The 25468-nt window shown below is 35.8% G+C and overlaps 1 protein-coding gene across 4 annotated transcripts in view; it reads right to left on the bottom strand.

Annotated features, from left to right (window-relative positions):
• The window catches only part of LOC149078246 (ankyrin repeat domain-containing protein 49-like), a 107463-nt gene that overhangs the window by 19675 nt on the left and 62320 nt on the right, over nucleotides 1-25468 (bottom strand). For 2 of the 4 annotated variants that reach the window (XM_089241858.1, XM_089241859.1), the window contains 2 exons: nucleotides 22335-22587; nucleotides 10176-10301 (listed from right to left, as the gene is read on the bottom strand). In XM_089241858.1, coding sequence (XP_089097984.1) covers nucleotides 10176-10301; nucleotides 22335-22530 — 322 coding nt within the window. In that variant the 5' untranslated portion in view covers nucleotides 22531-22587. The remainder of the gene's footprint in view (nucleotides 1-10175; nucleotides 10302-22334; nucleotides 22588-25468) is intronic. The other 2 variants (XM_089241860.1, XM_089241861.1) reach the window with 1 other exon arrangement.

Below are 25468 nucleotides of genomic sequence, written 5' to 3'. Positions count from 1 at the left end.
ACATAATCAATAGTTCTGTTAGTGATACAATGTTAAACAACATCCCCGCAATATGTGAGGGAGTAATGTACCATCCCAGCAATGCATGAGAGGGAGTGCGAAAAACAAGAAAGGGTGCAAACATTTCATTCTCTCCAACATGTTTTGGAAAGGTAGGACATTAATATATAATACGTATCTCACAGAAGTTATGTAAAAAGAGCACATGCTCCTAGTACAAACTCCTTCCTCTGACTATTGTTAAGAGCACGCCCCTCCCCCACCAATGCAGTGGCGGACCGTGCGGCCATATTGGGCACTGCTCAAGGAGGGGTGCCAAATGGAGTTGAAAGGGTGAAAAGAGGTTTGTTGACCAAAAAAAACGTGGTCAGTAGCGCCAAAAAAAAGATTCTGCATGGGTAGAGATTTTTTTCCCTCGAACCGGCCCTGTTTGCCAAATCCGGATTTTCGCGATGTGAAATTGTTACGATCGGCAACCGCCGACGATAACCACACGACCGCTTAGTGGCTATTCTAAATTTGGCATATTCATTCAGAGACTTTAATAGCCCGCCGGTTATACCAATAACAGTACAGGAGTTGAAGTATAAAGGTAGTATAACTACTTTCCAAGGTCACGAGATAACGCGAATGTGGTAGATGGTAGGATGTGAAAAAAAAATTTAAGTTTCTCCCGTCCCCATATCTTTTTCCGTGTCTCGGAAAGAACGCGTCCCGTGAACAAAATTTTCATGCTCCTTTGCATTAGCGGTACCTCCGCGAACCACAAACAAGAATTGGCGCAAATGTGCAGGGATTCTGCGCCTTGGCACACCGTGTAGCAAGAGAACCGTTTCGGCGCAGTTTGGCGCAGTTTGGCGCAGCTCTTGCATCCCTGCGTTATAACCCATGCGTTTGTTATATATAACTCATGACACATATATCCAGGAGTGGAAACATCCAGTGTTTTTTTTTTGGGGGGGGGGGAACCAGAGGGTTTTCTAGGCTGAATTTCATTTTTCCCCCACAACCTAAAAATATCTAATTTAAACATGTACAAAAATAAATAAATAAAAAATAATTGACAGAACATGAGTGAACAGAAAGTAAAAAGAAAACAAAACAAAAAAAAAACTAATCACAATATAACATGATAAGGTCATGGTGGCCGCAGGCATGTGGTGATAATATTTTGATTGCAAAGAAAAAGAAAAATACTAAGTAAGGGGGAAGAAGCTAATTTGAAAAAAAAGAATGTAAAGTAATGTAAATGTAATAAGGGGAAAAAAATTTTCCATTTTTTTCTTCCATTTAAGGGAAAGATGTTATAGGTGGGAAATTCACTCTAAAAAAACTCACTAAAACTACTACAACTAGAGCCCAAAAGTTTAGGCACTGAAAATGCCTAAAATAGGTACTATAAAAAGGCATTTATAATTTTTGAAAAGAAAAAACAACTAAAAACAAAAGTATTAGGGGTCCGAAAACTACATATATATAGCAGAAAAATTGGTTGCCCTTAGTCCGTCTATTGCTTTAATTATGGTTTATAAAAATTGCATTATTATTCAAGTTAAATTGATTTCAAGCCCAAAATAAAATGATAGTAGACCCTCAGGATTAGGTCAATTCCTTTATGCCATTACCACACGCTGAGCCAGTAGAGAAAATTATCTGTGTTGTGGGGCTCTTTCCAGTTATGAATAATCCTCGTTCATTTGTTGTATTACTATGAATAATCTTTGTCATTTCTATAGTTGAAACATGGCTACCTTGTTCTATTTTTGTAAAAAAATATATTATTTTTTTATATTACCACATATGCGGGGCTCCTTCAAGCACAGGGCCCTGTGTAGCCGCATCTGTCACACACCCGAGGCGAGAGAGAGACTCTGGTCAATTCAATCATCTTCTTCAAACTGAGCACAACTCAGGTCTATCGCCATGGACAATTTACTACCTAGTGAGTTGTGCCGGAAGTGTAAGTGTGTGTACCTAATAGTCTAAGTGCGTATCTAGTGTTGGTCAATTCAATCAAATACCAAAATATGTATGTTTAATAAATAATAGCCATGGTGATTTGCAGTGCATTTATGGTACAAAAAAATAAAATCAAAACAACAAGTGCCACAGTGCTTCTACTCCGCTTTGTGTGAGACATGATGTCAATTGATGACCTCTTGGGGCAGTCATCGGTCAACTATATATATACAACACAGTGCAATACCTGAATGGAGACATGGGAAGCATTGTGGAGAAAAAATAATTTATAATTTTCCTCTGCTTTCCCAACACTGACTTTGTTGATTTGAAACAAAATCATTCACATCTAACGCCATCCGGTCAAAGCAAAGCTAATGCATGGCAACACTATTATCACAGACCACTTACTTATGTCTAAATGGGGCTTTAGAGGGGAGGGGGCTTTCTGATGATAGCTAATACTGAGAGTTAGAAAATTTTAAAAGGTGCAATACTTTTGAAGTTCTCAATACTCAAAATATCCAAGTTTTATAGATTATGGCCTCTGAAATTTACTAATAAACTATGTTAAAATAGGCATTTATGGCACGGAAATTTCAAAAATGGCATTTTCACCAAAAAAGTTTGAAAATAGGCAAAGAAAGGCATTTTGCCGGAACTTCTGGGCTATAACTATAACATACTAAAGATTCACTGAGCTTGTGCAACTGCCCTTTTTATTCTCTCTTGTGGCATCCATTACTTTATTTTACCCAAAGCGTATTAATAATAAAAAGAGTCTTTAATATGCTTTGATTTCACCCTTCTCACGTGGTTGCTCTTTTTCCCCCCATCTCATTTCATCTTCAAAAAATTTGACCTTTTTTTAAATTAATTTATCAAAAGGCCCTTCTTAAGGCTAAATTACTTAGTAATATCTTTTACTTGCAATATTTTTTTGGAGTTTATGCTTATTATTTCCCTTTATTTCATCTGGATTCCAATGCATATTGAGAGAGTTTATTCTTCAAGCACCTTGGTGGGTGCAGGCAGTGAATTGTTTGTTCCTGTGGTTCTCCACCTTCCGCCAGCCTCTCGCCCTCAGTCTGCTCTAGTTGCTGTCCGAGCCAACTACGAGTGTAATTATGGCTTCTAATTTGAGAAGTGGTGATCGAGATATTTAATTGGCAGTGAGTGTCACTTAATTACCGGAAGCAAACTTCCATTTAACAGGCAAGTACTATCGACGCTATTTTATAGTTTACCTGCTATTTATTATAGCTATTTATTCGGGAAAATAATAGCTTTTATTCGGGCTATTTATTATTATTTTTTATAGTTATGATACTATTTTATAGTTTAAGCTGTTCCTAAGGGAAAGTGTCAACGTAGTAGTGCGCGAATGCCTCATTTTTTTGGGAGAAGGCAAGGATTCCTACAAGAACGATACCTCATTTTGTAGAAAAAATTATGAATATGCACTCTTATTGGTGCAATCTTCAAAAAAATGCCCACCATGCGTCAGACATGCAGAAAGAACATGAACGTAAGTTTATATCAAATTTGAATAACATATTTGACACTGCTCACGCTAATGCTTTGGAAATTATAGAAATTTAAGACAGAAAATCTTTACTCAGTCTAAGAGCTGGGAACAGAGGGGCAAACTGATCTTTGGGATAGGGACGATTCTTATTTAAAGTCACAAGAAACATTCCAGAATCTCAGTGTTGTTAATGACACAGCCAAAAGAGGGGTGAAATTGATGGCAGATTTTAATGGGCTCTTAACTGCGAATGAAGAGCAGAGGCAATTTCTTCTCCAGTGTGTCGAAGACAACAGAAAGCAGTACCCTTACTACTAAACCACACATGTACCTCGTCCATATTCCTCTGCGGAACCTCTAATGAATTGGTACATGCGGGAATGTGTGTGTACGTGTAGTGAAACCTGGCGTGAAGTTTATTTTTGTGTAATGCTTGTTATGTGTAGTGCTGCCATATGCCACCAGTTTTTCTAACTATGAGTGAAGTGTAATGATTGAATAATTAATCGTTGTAGGCCTGTTGCTCTCTGTGGCGAGAACAGTACCCTTACTGCAAGAAGGCTACTCTTAAATGAAAATTTAATTAAATATATTATTAAAAAGTGAATTTGTTGTGTTTCATATGCCCTTTTAAAGATGGCATTCCTTTATAGCAAAAAATCATACAATATCTGCATATGAGTAATAAACATTTTCAAATGCTTAAATTTTAGCAAATTTTTTCTTATATATCTTCATTGCTCGATTAGGCACAGGTTAATCTTCATATATTGAAGAAATATTTAGTATACTTATACTTTTTCATATTATGGTAAAAGGAAAAAAATTGACGGGTGGGCACTTAAAAATGTTAAGTAAATTTTTCACCATTATAATAAGGGCCACCCTAATGTACATTCTTTATGTGTACATCTTACATTATGCCTAAATATACACTTTTGGTGCACATTAAACTATGTATTTGATTAATAAAATTGACCATACAGCAAGGGAATAATTGTTCACACACAAACACACCCACTTCTGCGTAATTGCATCTAAACTTTTGAGTTGTATGGAGAACTGCAGCAAGAAAATTGTTTGTGGAAAATAAATGAATTTGGATAACGAAAATTCTGAGAAATCAGGATGGTGCCCGAAATTTTTTTCTCTCCAAATTTTTCAAACCTCGAAGGAAATGTATTCAAAAGTGTCCTCTGATCCATCAAAAATAAAACTTTAGCTATGTAACCAGAATCAAAGTTTTTTTTTTTAAATCAAACCCATACTTTCAAGAGCTAAAGTCACATGTTTCTCTTTTTCTTGTATTCCTCACCATTGAAGAATATCCCAGCTTCACTAAATCAAATTGAAATATTTTCAAACGAGCAGTAATATTTAAAAAACGATCTGGTTAAGAGGAAGAGATAGTCATTCGGAAGATTCATTACTCTGGAGGTGTTTTCACTTCTCCGAATTAGCCAACTTTGGGAACTTAAAACTACAGAATAACTTGAAGAATTATTAAATACAAATGTGTCAATAACATACACATTGTATATTAATATCAAGACAACCAGTCATGTATAGCAGGGGTTCTCAACCTTTCTTGTCCATGGGTCCCCTTTAACCATTTCTCATTCCTGTGGCCCCCCTTGCAAACATGACTAATTTTCTACGCCCCCCCCCCCCCCCCGTTTTCCTATTAGAAGATAGTTATTCAAAAATTGTCTGAAGTGTAAATATGTTTGAATTTAATTTAATTCATTTTTAATTTATGAAAATAACGAAAAAGCAAAATAAACATAATAGAATACAGTAAAAAAAATAGAATACATTATTTTCAATCAATGTAGACTGCTCTTGAAGACGGCACAATGTCATCAAGTTACTGTACTGGATGAAATTTGTATTATTTCGGAATTATTATTTTTTTGTGTGTAAATAATTATGGTTTCATTGAGAAATGTCCAAAATGTTGTCGCTTCCAAAACACGCATTCTTATGATGATAACAATTGCAAAAAGTGGTTACAAGCAGTTTTATTACTTTTATTCCCTTTGTGCCTATAAAAGTAGTAATGAGGGAGTAGCCACACAAATGAATCACAAGTGAAAAGTTGAACCTTTCACATCATTTTCAACAATACATGTATCAAAAATATAGGTTCATGTTGTAGCCCTACTGTGAATTAAAAAAAAAAAGAACTAAAATATGCGCGAAATTTTTTAAAATATTTGTTTGAACCATTCGTTCCATAAAAATGACGCAGTGACAAAACTGTTCATGTGCAAATTGGCGTATGCAAAGGGGAGTTTGGGGTTCTAACCTTCCCCCCCTCCCCGAGCCAAGATTATAGTGTTATTTGCAGGAAACCCCCCCCCCCCCCTCAGAAGGAAAATCTAAACCCCCCTCCCCTCAAGAAAATTCTGCGTACACCTACGCATGTGAATATATAGTAATTCATTGTCAGGATTTCAAGCCATTGGAAAATATAAATAATCAGATTTTCAAATAAGAAAATTATCAGTTTGTTGACTTCAATTTTGATACGGTGAAAATCTGATATTTCGTTGGATGACAAGCTACCTTCAAATGGCTTTTTGGCATTTTACTGGTGAACCATTGGTCCTAGAGGCATACTTCCAGTTGGAAAAAGTACCCGAATAATGACTACTACCTCAGATATTTGATTCATGTTGCCAGGCGTTGCATAATTATCAAAATAAAAAAGTTAACTTTTTATATGGACACCCTGTGCCCCAAAACCCAATTGGAAAGTTGTTTCCCTGTCTCCAAATAAAAAAGTTAAAGTAAGTGCAATATTCACTGAGATATTAAAAGAAAGTTGGAAAAAAAACCAGCATTAAATGTGACGAAATTATTTTACCCCGATTTAACAATTTTTTTTCCCCAAATTTCCTTAATTTTTTAATTTGCATATCTTGGTGAATATTGCACTTAGAAACGTGAAATTATTTTAGTTGGCATCGGGAAAGACAGAGCAACAACTTTTTAATAGGGTTCTTTGTCACACGGGGACAGTATAAAAAGACTATTTTCCCCAAAAAAATCTGACGTTTTTACACTAATGTAATTGAACTTCTGCAATTTGATCTAAAAACAGTCCTTTTTACTTTTATAGATTTAGGAAGGAAACAAAAGGACGAAAGGGTGGGGAGAAAAAAAGAAAAATGGCTAAGAGGGGCTCGGTTCTGCGTAAATGCCTCCAAATTTCACTTGAGCGCAAGGTGATATACACTTCACTCCAAATTTTATGACAAAATTTCACATTTCTAAAACGTTTGACTATGGTCACGATTAATCTCTATATATACAGCTTTCAATATTAAAATACTTCATTCATACGAAGTACAATTTAAATTATTTGGCATTTTAATTTTGACTTGAACTCTAAATCTTTGGCATTTAGACATTATTTCCAACGATCAAATCCACGTAGTTTTTGCAGATTGTGAAAATATGTCGCTGAATTGGTTTTGCATGCGTATTATCAACACCAAAAACCATAAATTTTAGGTTGACAGATACAAAGTGGTGCATTGAGCCAGTTATGGACATTTCTAAGTGAAGACTTACGTGAGAATTATTGACTTTTCTGAGAAATCAGCAGATGCAGTAAGTCTCAAATAAACTGATTTAAATTACTTTAAATGTAGTCATACACTCCTTTAGAATTTTTTTTCTTATGTCCACAACATTTTTCTTACAGGACAGGAAAATTTCATTGAAATTATTTGGGATGTTACAGGCCAGTAGTAGGGAAGCTAATAGGAAGCATTACAGTATCGATTAAAAAAACTTTAAAGGTGTGGTGTCAATCTTAGAGGAAGTTCCAATACATTATCTGCTTGGATTGCATATAGAAACCAATCAACAAACCAAATGACATTAAGACAGTCTTAAATATGTTTGAAATTACATTTTTACTGTTAAATTGACAGGAATGGCATATAAACACTTGCGATTAAAACAACAGTAATTTTATGCAATTACAGTCTCTAAAGTTATACAGCAATGTAGTTTTAAAAAATTAAATTTCGAGGGTATTTTTCCTCATGTATGATTTGGTCTCTTGGAATTCATCATAACTGGATTCGACTTTATTTCTTTTCAGCAGAGGCAATGAATTGGCAACCCCCCCCCCTCAAAATTCATAAAAAAAATACCCCAGAGCAATCATTCTTTATTTGATTTTCTGATCCCTATCAGACCACTCAGTGCCGGCTGAAGATAGCTTTGTGCTAAACTAGATAACTATCCATCTGTAATTGCATGAAAACGATGGGGTTTTTTTTTACAAGCTTTCATTTTCACCCATCTACTTCTTGGAATACATTTACAACCAGCACTCAAAAGAATGTCCATGAATGGTCAACAGATCTGTGTCTACTTTCTTTATGGCAACCCTCTTTGAATGAAAAGTCTTTGAATATACACAATTTTCTGTCTTTACAGTTACTCCATTTTCCTTGAACCTCTTCTATAGTTTGTATCAGGGCCTACTGTCACCCCCAACAGGTGTGGTAAAAAAACCAAAAAACCAGGGTTTTTTTTGGTTTAAATAGTATTAACATTAAAAACAATAAAATTTCTGAAAAATCATTCAAACTTCTAATAATTAAAATAAAATATTCATTAATATAATTAACACTATTCCTATATTTAATTAATCAATAAATATTTTTTATATTTTCACCAGTCAAGTGGTTAAGACGGCATTTGCCGACGCTGATATAAGTAATGGTGTTGCCTACGACGGCATTTGCAGACACGAAGACTTTTTGGTTTTTTCCCCAGATATGATGAAATAATTTGTCATACATGTGCTGCCATCTCTGTACAGCCATCCTTCTACCCATCCTCATCACTAGATGGAGTTGACAATTATATTTCAAGGTCTGAGATTATTATCACTATTATCTTTGTCATGTTTTGCAAAGCTGCATCCCCATCGCTTTTTTTTTTCGATTTCTGATTCCCTTGCGAAGATGCATCTGTTTTATTACTCATATATCTTTTAGCAAAGGTTCAACTATTATGGTTCCACATCAATCCATTAACAGCATTTCTTTTAGTCACAGGACATTATGACCACCCCTCCCCACTTTTGGGGCGTCATATTATGTCTTGACACATTCGAGCTATAAAAAACCATGCTATAAAAAATTTTTTAATATTTCAAACTTCCAAGAAAAGGAAAAAAAAGGGAAAAAGCACGCGCACCTTCAAAAAAAAGTGGGCACTGCGGGTAACGATTGGAGAAATTAATTGAACAGTTGACTGGTTAACAAAAACCAACTTTTGCAATTTAATTATTTTTTGCTTAACTCAATGGATTACTTCGTGTTTGAAAATTCTTTTAATTTTATTAACCATATAATATAAAGATGTTTTTTCCAGTTATTTTCAGTATGCTTAATTAGGAAGCTATTTTACAAAAACTATAATAAAAATTAGGTGAACATAATGTATTAAATAAAGCATAAATAATGCAGATTAATTAACAATGATTTATGATATACAGGATGATTATAACTAAGGTTCTGATTTCAAAACACTAAAAAAAAAAGAATGATTGTTAGAATGACGAAATTGATATGAATATTCCTGAAGAAATATAATTTTATTAAGTAAAGGGGGAAAAAAGACTTTAAAATGTAAAATTAATGACATCATCCAACACATGGGAAATTTGCTTGCAGAATGGAAACAGTAGCCAGTCATGGAAAAATAACTTATTCATAGAAACATCACAAAAAAGTGAGAGAGAGAGAGAGTATGAGTGTGTGGTAATTCAACAAATAACTACAACTTACTCAAGAAATGTTAAATATGTTGTCCACCGTGTTCAGGCTATGAGGTGAAAGCACAAAAATTCTTGTTTAACAACAGATCAGAGTATGACATGGTCATGATGTAGATGCACTTGCAATTCACCTTTATTAAACCACATGCACCCCAACGTTAATATTCCTGAGGAACTTCTAACTTATAGGGGATGCGCTGAAGCTTGCAATTCACCAAAGTTTGCAATCCGACCACTGTTCATAACATTTTGAGTTACCTCCCCACAGCCAAAAGTTGCAAGGGTTAAAGTCAAATGAACTGATGGCCGGCCAGGTGTTGTGCAATCCTGTTATTGTCAAAATGGGTCTTCAGCTTTATCAAGACGTAGCTGCTTCACCGAAGAACCACGAATCGATACACTTGTAAGTCGCGATGTCGTAAAATCTTTGAATTTTTTTAATATCATAAATGAAGCTAGAAAGCGTTTGGCAATGTAAATACATTTTTTCTTATAGTTTTACATAAAATCTTCTGAGTTACAAACGAATGTTGTGTTTTTAATTTCATTCTGTATTCAATTTCTTGTGTTCTATTAATTCATCAGGAGCTACACCGGTTTTGTATCGGGTTTTTAAAACAAGAGAGTTTCAATGAGGCAAGTTTAAAAATGATTGGAAGGTAATGAAGCTTATAAGCAGTAGCAATTTTTTCCCCTTTAATCGCGTGATATAGTCAGGCAATAGCTTGAAACAATCAATTTCAGGTGGATTTATGCAATCTCTAAAAATAAAAATATAATAATTCTTTGTTCAATTATTGAGTCAAATATTCTATATTCGTTGACTGAATATTTTATTTCTTAAATATCAATCGTACAGCAAAATGTTTTTGCACATACTGACTCTTTCCTTTCTCCCAATGATGTGTGTTTTTGACGACATCTTTATAGCATGTCTCTGCATGCATTTTGTTCTCCCTGCCACCACAGTGGTCCACCGATATAACGTTGTATGCAGCGAGAGTTCTTAGTGAGAAATACAGAGAAATATATTTAAATTTAGTAAGAAAATATATTCATACAAACAGTTAATAATTGTTTTTATTTGTGTTTGTTAGTTGATAATATATTTATATTTAGTTGGTATTTTATTCATTTCAAGTTTAAAAGACTGCCTATGCAAAATAATCATTGAGACAAGTCTGAGATCAATAGAAGGTTAAGTTAGTCGCATACTTCTTTCTATTCACAAGAAAAAACACTTTCTCAAGTAAATAAAGTAAATGATACGAGAAAAAATTAATGTAGGTATAGTGTATGATACACCATACTGTAGGAAACTTCTTTACTTCTTCCTTAGGAATAATGTAGCATAGTTCCTTTTCAAATCAAACCGTTTATATCACTAAAAACTAGATGCTGAACACTAATTTAACTAGTGATTGATCACTAAAAACAATCCTTATTAATATGTAGGAACTTTTGGCCAATGTGTAAACGGTTTGATTTGCTGAAAAATCAAAATAAAGACAACCAAATATAAAAAAATCAAAAATAAGAGGAACCAAGAGTGAAAAAAAAAATCTCTTCGTAAAAAACTTCACTACTAACATCATGAGCAACAAGTTTAGTCCATTAGTCGTCCATTCAAAAAGAAGTCATCATCACCCTAAAAAAAGAAAACCTCCAAGGGGTAACTGACACTTTATTTACTAATAGGATAACAAGAGAGAGAGAAATTATCACCAACCATTAAACCAACATAAACCCTCAGGCAAGAATACGCCACACAAAGATGGTGGAAATGAATACTGGATTTCGGTAACAGAGAAAGCAACGACGCAACAAAGGTTGCTGAGAGAGAGAACTCTTGTGTGGGCCGGTATAAGGAAAAAAATCAATGGCCAACACACTATTGTAGGGCTAACATACAGGCGAGTATAACACAATCGAAGGATGAGAGGGAAATTCTCCCGCCACTTTAGCATCTGTATAATAAGAAAAAAAAAGAACCACACATGTAGCAATCACAAAACGTGCTATTTTGTTTTGGTCATCGTATTCAAGACATTTTTTTATTGTCATGCTATAGTTGCAACCGAGGGTTTTATTTAACAGTTCGAACAAAATGCGGGAGAAAAAAGGCGCCGAAGCAGCAAGGTGCGTAACAAAAATAATAATATAAAAACCACTAGGAGAAGAAAAGGGGGAAGGGTAGAGTGAGAAAAGTGTACCGCCATTCTGCTATCAGTATATAGTACAGTCAAACCTCGTTAATGAGTCACTATTGGGAGAGCAAAAATATGACTTAGTAAGCGGAGTGACTCGTTAAACGGAGTAAGCCATAGCTGTGCCAATTCCTGTCTGAGGACAATTGGGACTTCCGAAAAGTGACCCGTTAAGTGGAGTGACGTGTTAACCGGGTGACGCACTAATGAGGTTTGACTGTATATAACTGAAAGTCTATAACAAAAAATATATATATAAAATCATAAACCCCCCCCCATAGGAGAAAAAAAAGGGAAACAACCCCCCCCCCCAACATCATCAAAGTAAAGAAAAAAGGGGGAAGGCAGATGGCACTTGTAGCGCCCCCTAGCGGTGAACAAAACTTCCGACCAACAACAGGGAGGGAAGAAAAAGGGGGTTACGGCACTTCCAGCGGTAAAGCCCCTGACCAACAACAGGGTGGAGAGAAAGGGGGGAAACGTGTGACGTCACTTACGGTGGTATAATGTCCCCAATACTACTTTAGAATGTGCGAGCTACAGTCTCGGCGCTGACGTCTGGAATCGGGACCGCCTCCGGCCAACGTTTGAACCTGTCTATCATAGTTAGACAATAGGCATTGCCACCAAAAGGAGGAAGAGGACCAATGATATCAAGGTAGATGTGATCAAATCACTCAGTTTGGTCAGGAAATAAACCTAATGGGGTTTTCGTATGTCGTGTTATTTTGGACTTTTGACAAGGTATACATTGTCTGAAACAGTTATATTACAATCTTTATTTAATGAAGACCAAATGAAGTGAGTCAGAATCAATTTAGTTGTAGCTTTAATTCATGGATGGAAAATATTATGAATAGTCTCGAAAATCTGCTTAGGGGCCGTTGAAGTATTACGTAAGCAAATTTTTAGCCATTTTTGACTCCCTTCCTCCCCCCTCCCATCAAAAGTCAGCAAATTGGAAATGCCCTTTCCCCCATCCTCCCCATCAATGATGATGTAATACTTGAATGGCCCCTTACGAAACTGTTCTGGTATGTATGGTCTAGCTGTGCCAGTGGAGAGATCACAAAATAGTGAAGTATTTGAGCATGGCAAAGTCACTCTTTTGAGCTGTAATCCTCATTGATTTTGTAAAAGATCAGTTAAAGTTTGGTTGCATTCTTGTGCTTTTGAGATTTCGTTATAGTCAATAGGATTGGGCATTGAAATTGGTGCAATGCCGGAAAGTGCATCCGCGGGTATGTTTTCGCTATCCATAATAGTGTATGTCAGTAGTGAACTGGGCGATAAAATCTAATTGCCTGCATTGACGAGGAGAAGCCTTGTCTAATTTTTGCTTGAAGGCATATGTCAATGGTCCGTGAGTAAAGAAAAGTCTGTAGCTTCTAACATATGCCGAAACTGCTTTATAGAAGCATATGCAGCCAACAACTCACGGCCGTACACACTGTAGTTGCATTCTGTGGGATATAATTTCCTAGAAAAGAATGCAACAGGCTGAAGCTCGTTGTCAACCACCTGAAACTGTGCACGCCAATGGCAAAATTGGATGCATCTACTTGAAGTACGAGTTTGGCATCGGGTTTCGGATATAACAGGGTTGCGTTGGACAATAGTGTTTTGGAATTTTGAAATTCCTTATTTGCTATGTCAGTCCAAGCAATTTCTCTGTTGTCGTTATTTTTTGACCCTTTCAAATAATTATTCAGTGCAGTTTGTGTATGTGCTGCATGTGGTAAAAATCTGCGAAAAAAGTTAAGTAGTCCAAGGAAACGTAACAGTTCTTTAATTGTTTTTGGTCTTGGATAATTGAGAATTGGCTCAACTTTTTCTGGCAAGGGTTTGGTGCCTTGTTTGGAAATGTAGTGGCCTAAGAATGAAATCTCCGCAACACAGAAGATGCATTTGGAAAAACTGGACTGCACTCACTGCTTATAATAAAGCCATCAGAGATTCCAAGAGAGTCTCTTGGAGAAAGTATTGTTGTGATATTAATGATATCCCTGCTACGGCAAGGTTGGTCAAAATAATGTCCAAAGACAGAAACTGTGGTTTGAATACCATCAAGCTACCTAATGGTAAATTTACAGAATCTGGGAAAGAAACTCTAGCTGAAATGCTTAGGCCCTCCTCACATGGGGAAACTAAAGAGTTCGGCAACTGATAAGAGAAACCGTTTCAGGCGTGGTAGCCCGGTCGATAAGATGTTCGCCTAAAGTACCAAAGGATGTTTAGAGGTGTCGCGAGTTCGATACCCGTTTCATCCTTGTCAGAAAACTTTCCTGACACAGGGGTACAACAAAAAATGGCGACTTGACCGCAGCAAAAAATTGCTACCGCAGGGAGTCCCCCATCGAGGGGTTAGCGCACCAACCTCTCGATGAGTATTAAAAACAAGCCTGCCGTTCGGAATCGGCAATAAATTGTAGGTCCCGGTCTAATTAGCCCTCGTGTGCGGAAAATGACAGTGGTGCGACAAAAATGATCAATGATCAAAGAAACCGTTTCCTGAAGACCAGCACGTATATTGCTCTAGATGCCCTCACACGAGGAAATTGCCATATTGGCGACGAAATATTGAATGCAACTCAGTCACTTGGCGACTGGCATGCTAGTCGCCACCAACTTTTGTTGAAGAAACTAGAAACTGCCTTAAGCATTACTTCATATTTTCGTTATGTGAGTTTGGACCCAAATTGAAAAGCAATCTAAAGTATATATAATAAATGATCAGTTAAAATGATATAATGAAATTTCTACAGAATTTCGTTCACAGGTAAATACACGATTTCTTTATTTATAATGAAATCAGGGGAGTCTGAATTGTTTCGAAACTGTGCTTGAGCTTGAACCCCTGGCTCTGACGCCACTGAATGAAATGGTGAACCAGGACTGTCATTTCAACTTTTTTCGGGGGGGAGCCACAGAACATACTCACTGTATGTACATATATATATATACTATTTCTAGCGTGGTTTTGAAAGCTGGGGGGGGGGGCAATGTACCAACTGCCTGGAGGCACACTAAGGTGATTTTTATACCAAAAATTGGTAAAGATAATTACTATGAGGCTAAATCTTTTAGACCAATCAGTCTTACGTCGTTCTTACTAAAGACGATGGAGAAACTCATTGATAGATATATTAGAGAAGTTGTTTTAATGACAGTGCAGCTGTCTACTTTTCAATATGCCTATCAACCAGGTAAATCCACTGATACTGCTTTATATAATTTGTCTCATATACTAGAGAGATACATGAATGTTAAAGAAATAGCATTGGCTATATTTCTTAATATTGAGGGAGCCTTTGATAAAAACGGTTTCTATTGACACTATTCTTCGATAAGAAGTGTTAATAAGACAATTATTAATTGGATCAATAATTTGTTATCCTTCAGGTGCATAAATGCATCTCTATGTGGAGATAACATGACAATTCATGCACAAGCTGGATGCCCACAAGGAGGTGTACTCTCTCCTATTTTGTGGTGTCTAGTTGTGGACTCACATCTGGAGAAAATGGCTAAATCTAAAATGGCTTGCATTGGTTATGCTGATGATGTTGTAATTGTTGCTAGCAGCAAGTACATTGATACTGTATCTAGTATTATGTCTGACGCCCTTAGGAAGATCGAAAAGTGGTGTGACAGTGAAGGACTTTCTATTAACACATAAAAGACTACCATGGTTGTTTTTACAAGAAAAAAAGACCTTTCTTTGAAGAACATAAAATTCTTTGGTCAAACTCTTGAATATGCTAGTGAGGTTAAATTTCTAGGTGTATACCTAGATCAGAAACTGACCTGGAAGAAGCACCTAGAGTTTTGTCTGAACAAAGCTAAGAGAGCTTTTCGGGCCTGCAGAAATGCTATTGGAAGGACATGGGGATTAAATCCCAGAGTCATTCACTGGATCTACTCAATGATCATATCTCCTATTATTACTGGTTCTGTTGTCTGGTGGTCCAGAACAAGGTACAATACGGTTAAGTCAGACTTGGCTAAACTACAAAGAATGGTTTGCATGGCCATCTATGGCTGTATGAAAACCATTCCTACTGAAGCACTCGAACTTTTACTCGGGATGTATCCTCTACATATGCGTATAAAGGCTGAAGCAATCATCTGTATGAAAAGATTCAAGAATTTGGATCATTGGAAAGAGTATTCACAGTACTTATCATGGGGTGGTCTTGATGTAAATGTTACACAACATCCACATCTCAACATTCCAAGCGATGGCATGCTTTCCAAATTTGCATTTAATAAGAATTATATGGTTCAATTCCCTTCTAGGGAAGACTGGGGCATTGCTCCTACTCACAGTGATAGAAATCTTATTGGTATACTTGGCTCTAAGCTTGGAAATAGTGCTGGAGCTGGAGTATGCTGTCCTAGAAATGATACACAGTTATCATATCCTTTAGGTGGCTACACCACTGTTTTTCAGGCTGAAATTTTTGCGATTCTCATGTGTTGTAAAATTTGCATAGATAGAGGTTTTAGTAGAAGATGCATTTTTATATGTTCTGATAGTCAAGCTGCTCTGATGGCTCTTCAGAAGTCTGAAATCACATCTCATGTGGTCTGGGAATGTTACACTGCACTCTGTAATTTATCCAACGACAACAGAGTCAAGCTTTGCAGGGTACCAGGTCATTCAGATATCTCAGGTAATGAATTGGCTGACAAGCTGGCTAGAAGGGGTCCTGAGCCAGCTTTGGGCATTTCACGGGATCAGAAATACTGTTTTCAACTCATTCAGGAGGAAACAGTACCAAGATTGGATGAACACTGATGGTCAACGACAGGCAAAAGAGATAAATTGTGACTGCCCTAGTTTTAGGCAGAAGGAGCTGATGAAGCTTAGCAAAAATAGTATTCGTAGAGCTGTTGGTTTGATTGTACCAACCTGTACTCTTAAAAGGCATCTTAATGTCATAAGAGTTAGTAGTGACTCAACCTGTAGAGGTTGGTATAAGGAAGAGACCGCTATTCACTTTCTTTGAGAATGTAAAATGTACTCTGCACACAGGTTTGAGCACTTGGGTCGTCATTTGATTGAACCATGGGAGCTTCAAGACATTCCTGTTAGATCTTTATACAAATACAAATACAACGCCACAACAGGCAAAATGCCCAACGAGGTGGCCGATAAAAAGATGCCCATAAAAATATGGATGTCATATATTTCAAAAACAAAAACAGCAACCCAATTAAAAATGCAATTAACACAAATTATAAACAATATATACACATGATAAAATATTATACAATGCCCATAAAGAATACCTACGGTTGTCTTATTCTGAGAATGGATAGCTTCTCGATTTATCCAAACATGTTTATCGTATTTCTTTTTAAACGTGTAAATTGTGTTACAATTTACTACCTCCGGGGGTAAGCTATTCCATTTATTAACAACCCTTTTAGAGAAAAATTCCCTGCGACACCATAACCTAGCATTGTCCCTCGCCAATCGATACTGGTGTCCCCTTTGCTGAACTTTGCTTCAGCTACAGGTCTCTATTAAAGACTTTTTTTTTTTCTTTTTCTTTTGGGGATAGTACAATAGACCTCTGGTCGCAGTGCTAGGTTCTATGAAACCATCCACCCAAAGTCTAAGTCAGTCTCACAAATAAGGTCATTTAAATCTCAGCGCTTCTCAACCTTTTTCAACAAATGGGCTCTTCACCTGGAAAGTGAAAGGATGTAGGTTCGATTCCCCACAAAGGCAGTTGAATTTTCTCTTTCCAAAAAAAATATATTAATCTTCGCAACAGCCAGTTGTTACAACATTGTATACAAGTGTATGCACCAACAACAAGCTATTCTGAGGAAGTAGAAGACTTTTATGAACAACTAGCTGTAATACCCAGCTCTGCCCGGGTTTTCTTTAATGAGACTTTTTGGATCATGTGATATCTCGCTCTCTCTTTCTTTGAGGGACATACAAACCGTGTCTAAGTTAACCAATATGGCAACTTCCTGACATAAACTTATGAATAAACAAATACCTTGCGTGACTCATGAAATAAACAAATCTAGATTTAAAGAAACGTAGAAATGAATATATTTTTTTTTCCTTTTTTAAGGGGCGTTAAGTATTTTGATCCTCCCCTTGAACTTCAAGTTATCCATCTGCCTGTTTCAGCTTTCAAAAATGCTTAATTAAAGCTGTGAAATTTCTTTGATGTACTTAATGGGTCCATAATTAATTTTAAAACATTCTAAACTATATGAAATTTATGCAGTTTTATGAAGACAATAGACACATTAATTTTCATGCTTGAGAAGATATAAATAAAAAGTTGAAATCAATGTCATTGCATCCAACTCAAAAGTAAGTATGGCTAATTATTTTATGTTTAATCTCCTGAGCTTCGTATATCTTAAACGAACTCAATATTTCAAAAATCGAGAATTCGATACAATTTTTAAAATGATTGATGTGACAGAAAACCACACTCTAAATTTCCGCATTTCTACAGTAAAATCGACAATTTTAACACTGATTTCTATGGAGATCATCCTTTGCCTGACCCTCAAAGCGATGCTGACGATGATTATGACGTCTATTCAAAAAGCCTCATTACTGGAAGTATTGAAAAAGTGACAAACCATTATGCATATACATGTACTAACAGGATTAGAGAAGTGACAAACCATTGTAAAGGCATAAATGCGTCTGAAACTCATTGCTAAGGAACCACGGTAACCAAAGCAAACATTTAGAAAGTGATTGTTGAGGCCCAAAACCCATTGTGGTCAGACATTTTTTTTGCCCATTTGGGGCACTTGCCCTGCTCTGACGAAATTTTAAAGTAGCCTATCGTTCAAGTCGGGTCCCATTTGGTATATATGCAAAATTTGGTGACGATCGATCTGAAATTGTAGATTTGTATAGAGATACATACACACACACAGAGAGAGAGGATCAATTTTATATATATAGACAAGATGAATAGTAAAAGAAGCCATATCAAAATAGTAAGGAAGGGTGACTTCAATGTTAGAATTGGAGAGAGAAGAAATGGTGAAAGCTCAGTTGGAAGTCATGGTTACGGTGTACGAAACGACAGAGGGAACAGACTCGTCAAATTTGCAAAGAGTGAACAGTTATGTCATGAATTTGTTTTTTAAGAAACCCCAAAGAAAGTGGACCTGAAGAAGCCCAACTGGAACAACAAGCGCGATCAACTACATCCTATCTAATAAGAAGCATATGATCCAAGACTGCAGTGTTCTCAACAAATTCAATACAGGAAGCGATCATCGACTAGTGAGATGTAGAATAACACTCAACACTAGAATGAAAATGCCAAAACTTATCAAAAATACAAAACTCATCGATATGGTAAATCTTCAAGAACATCGATATAAATTCCAGTTGGAGCTGAAGAACCGATTTTATTTGTTATATAACTCTACTGAAGATGGACAAGATGTCACCACGATGAACAGAAATTTAACCTCTACCCTAAAAGTAGCAGCAAAAGAAGTCGCTGGAGAAAAAGAAATCAAACCAATGAAGAAAATAACAGAAGAAACAAAGAAACTGATGAAAAACTGGAGAGAATTTCATATAAGAAGAACGACCCCAAATCAAAAGTGGAATATGCAGAACTTTGTAAGGCAGAACGAAAGCAGATTACAGATGTCAGGAAGTTTAATTGTGATATTGTAAAGAAAGCACTGGAAGATAATAGGAGCTTAAAATCAGCAAAACGAAAATTGTAATGGGGGAAAGGAAATTTTTGCACTAAAAAGGAAAGATGGAATCATCACAAAGGATGGAAATGAAATTACTAGAATTGTTGAGGAATTTTATAATACTCTATACCAGCAGTTCTCAACTGGTGCTCTGAACCGGTGGCTCTATGTGGACTTCCCAGGGGCTCTGCAGCGACTTGGGGAAAATTAATCAAATCAGTGAATTTGATAGATAAATAAAAAAGGTCTACAGAGCTCTGCCCTAGAAATTATATTCTGAAAGGGCTCGGCGAGTCAGAAAGGTTGAGAACAGTTGCTTTATACATACATGAAGAAAGGGATCAGAACAGAGGAAAAGGAGCAGGAAGAAAAGAAAATGGAGAAAAATTTGTACAAGTAGTACCTGTGCTGAAAGAAGAAGTCTATAAGGCTATAAGATGCATGAAAAAAGGGAAATGCACAGGTGAAGATGGAATTTCAATAGGCATTGTTAAAGCAGGAGAAAAATTTGCCAGTATGCTAGCTGCCTTGTTCACAAATTATCTCACAAAATCGGATCTGCCTGAAGATTAGAATAACGTAATGATGGTTCTTCTTTACAAAAAGAGGATATCAAGAACTATCGACCAATCAGTCTCCTATCAGGAATTTATAAAATTGTCACCAAAGTGCTGACATGTAGGCTTGAATCCAAATTGGACGAAGTTCAACCAAAAGAGCAAGCCGACTTTCAAAGTGGATTTAGTACAATGGATCACATCCAAACAATTAGGGAACTCATAGAGACACACAAGGAATACAAATTACCATTGTGTATGGCCTTCATTGATTTTGAGAAAGCTTTTGACTCTGTCTTCACATCTGCCATTGTTAAGAAGGTTTTAGAAGTAATTGGGATAGAGAAGACATACATCAATATCAAGAAAATACATGACAAAGCAACCGTAGCCATTCGTTTGGATAAAGGAAAAGCAAAGATTGAACTTGGCAAAGGTGTCCGGCAGGATGATACTATCTCACAAAACTCTTTACCACTGTTTTAGAAGAAGTATTCTGGAACTGGATTGGGACGAGAAAGGAATTAAAATAAATGGAGAATTTCTCAAACATTTGCATTTTTATGATCAGCAGTACTTCCGATGAATTAGAAGAAATGATAGAAGAACTAGTGAAGGCAAGTATTCAGGTGGGCTTGAAAATGAATCTGCAAAAGACTAAAGTTATGTTCAACCTCTTTGCGTTAAAGAGGACAATCTTACTCGACAACACAGAGAAAAAAGTAGAAAGCTATGTATACCTGGGACAAGAAATCACCATGGGCAACGGAATCATTAATGAAATGAACAGAAGGATCAGGATTGGATGGAACACTTTTGACAAAAACTAATTCTGAAGAATGCCATAATGCCTGAAAGTGTGTGCTCCCAGCACTGAATTATGGAGCTGAAACATGGACACTCACAAGCAAGGTAATGGCAATACAAAGGCTACAGACAAAGGAGCATGGAAAGATGTATGTTAGGCATCAGAAGAAGAGACAGAAAACGATGAATCACTTGGATAAGAAGCCCACAAAGATATATAATATCATGGAAAGAATTAAATGTTTAAAATGAAATGGAAACGGTCTGGACATATTGCAAGAAGACAGGACAACAGATGGACCACAAGTATCTGAGATTGGTACCTTGTGGGGTTAAACGTCCAAGAAGGTGTGCCCACACAAGATGAATCAATAAGATCAGAAAAGTAGCTGGAATCAACTGGATGGCTCTAGCATTAGACAAAATAACATTGAAAAATTTAGAGGAAACCTTCATCTAGCAGTGGATTGAAAATGGATGATGATGCTTCAAATTGTTATATCATGTCTTGAATTTTTTTGTTTTAATATATTATGCTGGACATTTTGATCACAATGATGGCTAAACAAATAATGAAAATCTTTTTTGGTTTCCTGGAAGGCCTATTATTTAAAATAAGAATATATTCACATGTTTTAAGATAGAAAGTTATCATTTTAAAATTTGAAAAATGAGCTGGGGCAGAAAGGAAAGGGACATTTCCTTAACAAATGAAAATCTGTTCAAGCAAATTTTTAAAATCTATTGATGAAAAATTATAGAGTTACGATACCAATTCATTAGGAATTCCCCAGAGGAATGTTTACAAGGTTAAATACAGTAGAACCTCCCTTAACAGACACTCCCCGTTTGTAGAAACCTCCTGTTAACGGACACTTTTCGGATCCCTGTAGTCCTATGAAATGTATTAATTTTCTTTCTTCACCTCTATTACCTTGATAAAGTAACATACCACAAATTCTATGATCAAAAAATATTTTTAAGAGTATTTTATCACCACCAATCAACTGCTTGGGGAGTTTCTTCTCTCTACTTTTCTGTTCTTGCAAATAGGAAAGGATGCGTGAAACAATTTTTTATGCACCCTTTCCTAAAATTCTGAGTATTTGATGCACTATAGGGACCATTCAAGTATTACATGAGCAGATTTTCCGCCATTTTTGGCTCCCCCCTCCCCACCCTTGTCAGCAAAACACTGACCCCCCTTCCTGTCAGCAAAATTTTGTCAGCAGCTTAGACTATTTCATATCTCAAAAAAAGGTGGTTGATGATGTAAGCAACCTTCAACCCCCCCTCCTCATCAAACATCAGCAAATCCAAAACCCCCTTTCCCCCCTCGATGCTGACGTAATACTTGAATGATCCCATAGCACGTCATTGGCATATCTGTGAGCATTTACTTTTTCCTCATGGTAAAAAAAATCCCCATATTGTATAAGACAGCATGTTATTTTCTCATTCTGCACAGACATTGAAATTCAGTGTGTATTGCATTTACCCAATCTTACCGAACTTATTTAACCAATCACACTTTCATTCAAAATTATTTATGTGTAAGAATTTGCGAGACTGAAAACAAATAATGAATCTATCTAGCTGCCATAGGTAGCTGCCTTGTCTCATCATACCTGGTGCCAGCCCTGAGTAGTTGCATATTGGGTATCCTTGTAGCAAGGTTTACAGTGGAACCCATAGTGAATGAATGTTTAAAACATGCTCATTTTTTTACTATTCTAAAATTGAAGAAATACCTGGTTCTTCCATAATATTTGTCTCCATCCAGGTTTCGTTCTTGTTATCATCAACTGATGACTCATTTTTTTTATCTTCATCACTTTCATCATCCGATGGACATACTGTTGTGGATGCCCAATCTGCTCGGGAAGTATGATGTGAGTGTGATTCCTTCGCATGTTCATAGAAATATTTTCCAGGTTCACACTCCATATCAAATAGTTTCTCTCAAAGGTAACAATATATATTCAACATACAAGCATTATGCCCCTAAATAAATAAAACACAATGATCCTTCATAAGCCGAAAGTATAAAAATGTGTCGACAAAAATCAATGAAAAGCACAAGAAATTTAAAAAAATACAATAAAACTGTTATAATGACACCTTTGCTATAACGAAAACAATTGGCAGCCCCAGCTACTTCCCATAAATCAATAATGTTAATAAACCTTGTTTATAATATAGATGAAAATACAACAACCTCAAATATAATGATACATTTTTCGTCACTTTAGCTTTAGTTTCTATAGTCAAAAAATTCCTAGACAAGCAGATCACAAATTGAGGAATGTTTGTCTGTTGTTGTATTGATACCTAACAATAAATGAAATATTTAATACTGCCAAAACATCGGCAAATGAAAGGGTTAAAACTAAAAAATGTAAAAAATGGATTAGAAATTGGAATGGAAACTGCTACTTACTTACTATGCTGTCAATCATTTTCAAAGTCAAAAATGGTGCAACTTAGCACCAATAATATATAGGCATGGATGAGATTTTCCTTTTATTTTCTCATGCTGTTTTCTTTTTTTTATTCATCTACCCCGTGTGGGGGGGGGGGGAAGGGCTGATCTTACTCAGCAAGCGCATCATGACACTGCACCTCCTTCCACAGTTGTTGGAATGCTAACAGCTTTGAGTACAGGTGAACCTAAACTTGGGTACTTGCCAGCATTAACTGTGTTAGCATGAACAGTGGATTCCACTTATGATGTTTTTCACAAAACCATCATGAAGAAAAGGGGGAAAACACTTTAAAACTAGTAAAAGTTGGTACCACAAAAATAAGTTGTTTTAAGTGGGATAAGTTTGTAAGGGGAAACGTTATAATTGGGATCCACTGTATTATAAACTACATATCTGCAATGGGATGCAGTGTTATATAATCTATGCTAAGAAATATATTCCTATGTGCTTATTTTATGAATAATCAGCTCATTATGCATATGTAGAGATGCGAGATGAGCATATTCTCCTTTTAAATAATGAAATTTTTTTACTAATTTTGTTTATATTACGAAATATAAATCAGTTTTCATTACCTGAAATATTTAAAACAAAGAAATTTTTGGTATAATCACCCCCAACGACGACTTTTAGTTCAAGAATATTCTCTTGGTAATTATGAGAGGTTTAAAAAGTTTGGTTACAAAAATTTTAGAAACCTTTAGATTAAAACACCAGGGTTATTGATTTTTTTGATTAAAATCAGATTTTTTTTATTTAAATAATTTTTTTTTTTATTTCAATGATTTAACACAGTTTCTAACAAAATGTATATACATATTTAAAGATATATATTACTAATACACACTTGTCATTAATCTATATTTTCTTAGAATATATAATTAAAGAAATTTTAATTTATAAAAATAATGACTATTTAAAAAATATTTACAAATTAAAGATATACTTGCGAGATATACCAGAACATTTTATTAAGAAAAAGAGCACAAGCAGTCGATGCTTTGGCTGTGGTTAGTAGGTTCAAAAATCGCATGTCAATCTCTTCATAATTACGTCTTTACCAAAAACATAAAAGCTATTCTACCACTCAAAATTAGACATTGTATCAACAACCTTTGGGGATTTAAAAATTGACATGAAATGGTTCACACTTCCCCAAAAATTTTAATGTAATTGCCAGGAACTCAGAGCCACAGTTTTGTTTGATAAATTCAAGACCCTTATTTCTCTCTTCTTTTGTGACAACAAATCCCATATTAGAAATTAACACTGATTAGCTTAGAATAAATGCAGCAAAGTGTGCATCTGTTAATATGATTGTTTATATCTATTTTTATATGCGAAAGACAAGACCTTTTTATTGTTGAATGTTGATGCTTCTTTTATCTTCAATTGCAGCTTTTTCCATGTTAGTTAAGAATATTCATTCAGCTAGGGAGCAGTTGCTCCTTTGTACAAAATCGATAATTTTGGCTATCAATTTCAGAATCTCTCTCTCTCTCTCAATCATGTCCTCGACATTTCTCTTTAAACCAATATTTACGATTTTACTGGAGATGTCACTATTTATTTGAGATCTGTGGTCTTCAAAATACAACTGACAAATTTTAACATAAGATTTAAGAGAAAGACGATAAGTTTCATCATGCCTCTACAGGAAGTATCAATGCACTTCCACCTTCTGTATGATACCATGCTTTCAAGAGGTGATTGTGGAAATATTTAAATATACTGTACTTATAACATGCTTTGTTACACCAGTTTTAACCAAATCTTTGGCTAGCAGATTTAAAATGTGAACACTGAACAAATATATAAGTCCCGAAAAGCCAAGCTCTTCATCCAGTCTTTCTGGAAGAAACCATATTTGCAGTTATTGTCTGTATCAAAACTTGATATTTTACATTTGAAGTTTTCTTCTGTTGATTTCACTGAATCAAATTTGGTAAACAATTTCCAGTATGTGATGAACCGTGCTTGAGTGGCGTAGTGATAAGATGCTCGTCTTCCACCATGAAGGTTACCATCAAGGTCCGTAAGTTCTAATCCAGGCATAGAACGTCAGAAGCAAGTTCTTTACCCACTGAACCTGGGGCGACCACTGATGGATGGTGTCTTCATTTCCCACCCACATCCCCTCATTGGAAATTGCCATATAGTGATATATGACCGGAGTTGGTATACGGTAAAATAGTACGTGATGAACCAGACGTTTTAATAATATCAACATGGATGACTTTACCACACTGTTTGATAACACACAAAACTGGTTCAGTATGAATATTTATCCATCCATCGATTGCCATGCAAACTGTCAGATTGTCTAAATCAGCTTTACATCTCACAGCTTCATCATTCTAAATCTTGAACCACCATTTGTCAGCTAAATTGACACGACT

Source organism: Pholcus phalangioides, unplaced genomic scaffold (genome assembly GCF_987345545.1).
Source record: "Pholcus phalangioides strain wild (caught in Gottingen) unplaced genomic scaffold, Ppha-v1.0 ptg000014l_1, whole genome shotgun sequence".
Classification (NCBI taxonomy): Eukaryota; Metazoa; Arthropoda; class Arachnida; order Araneae; family Pholcidae; genus Pholcus; species Pholcus phalangioides.
The sequence above is the reverse complement of the archived record's forward strand: the minus strand, read 5'-3'. Positions and strand labels throughout refer to the sequence as shown.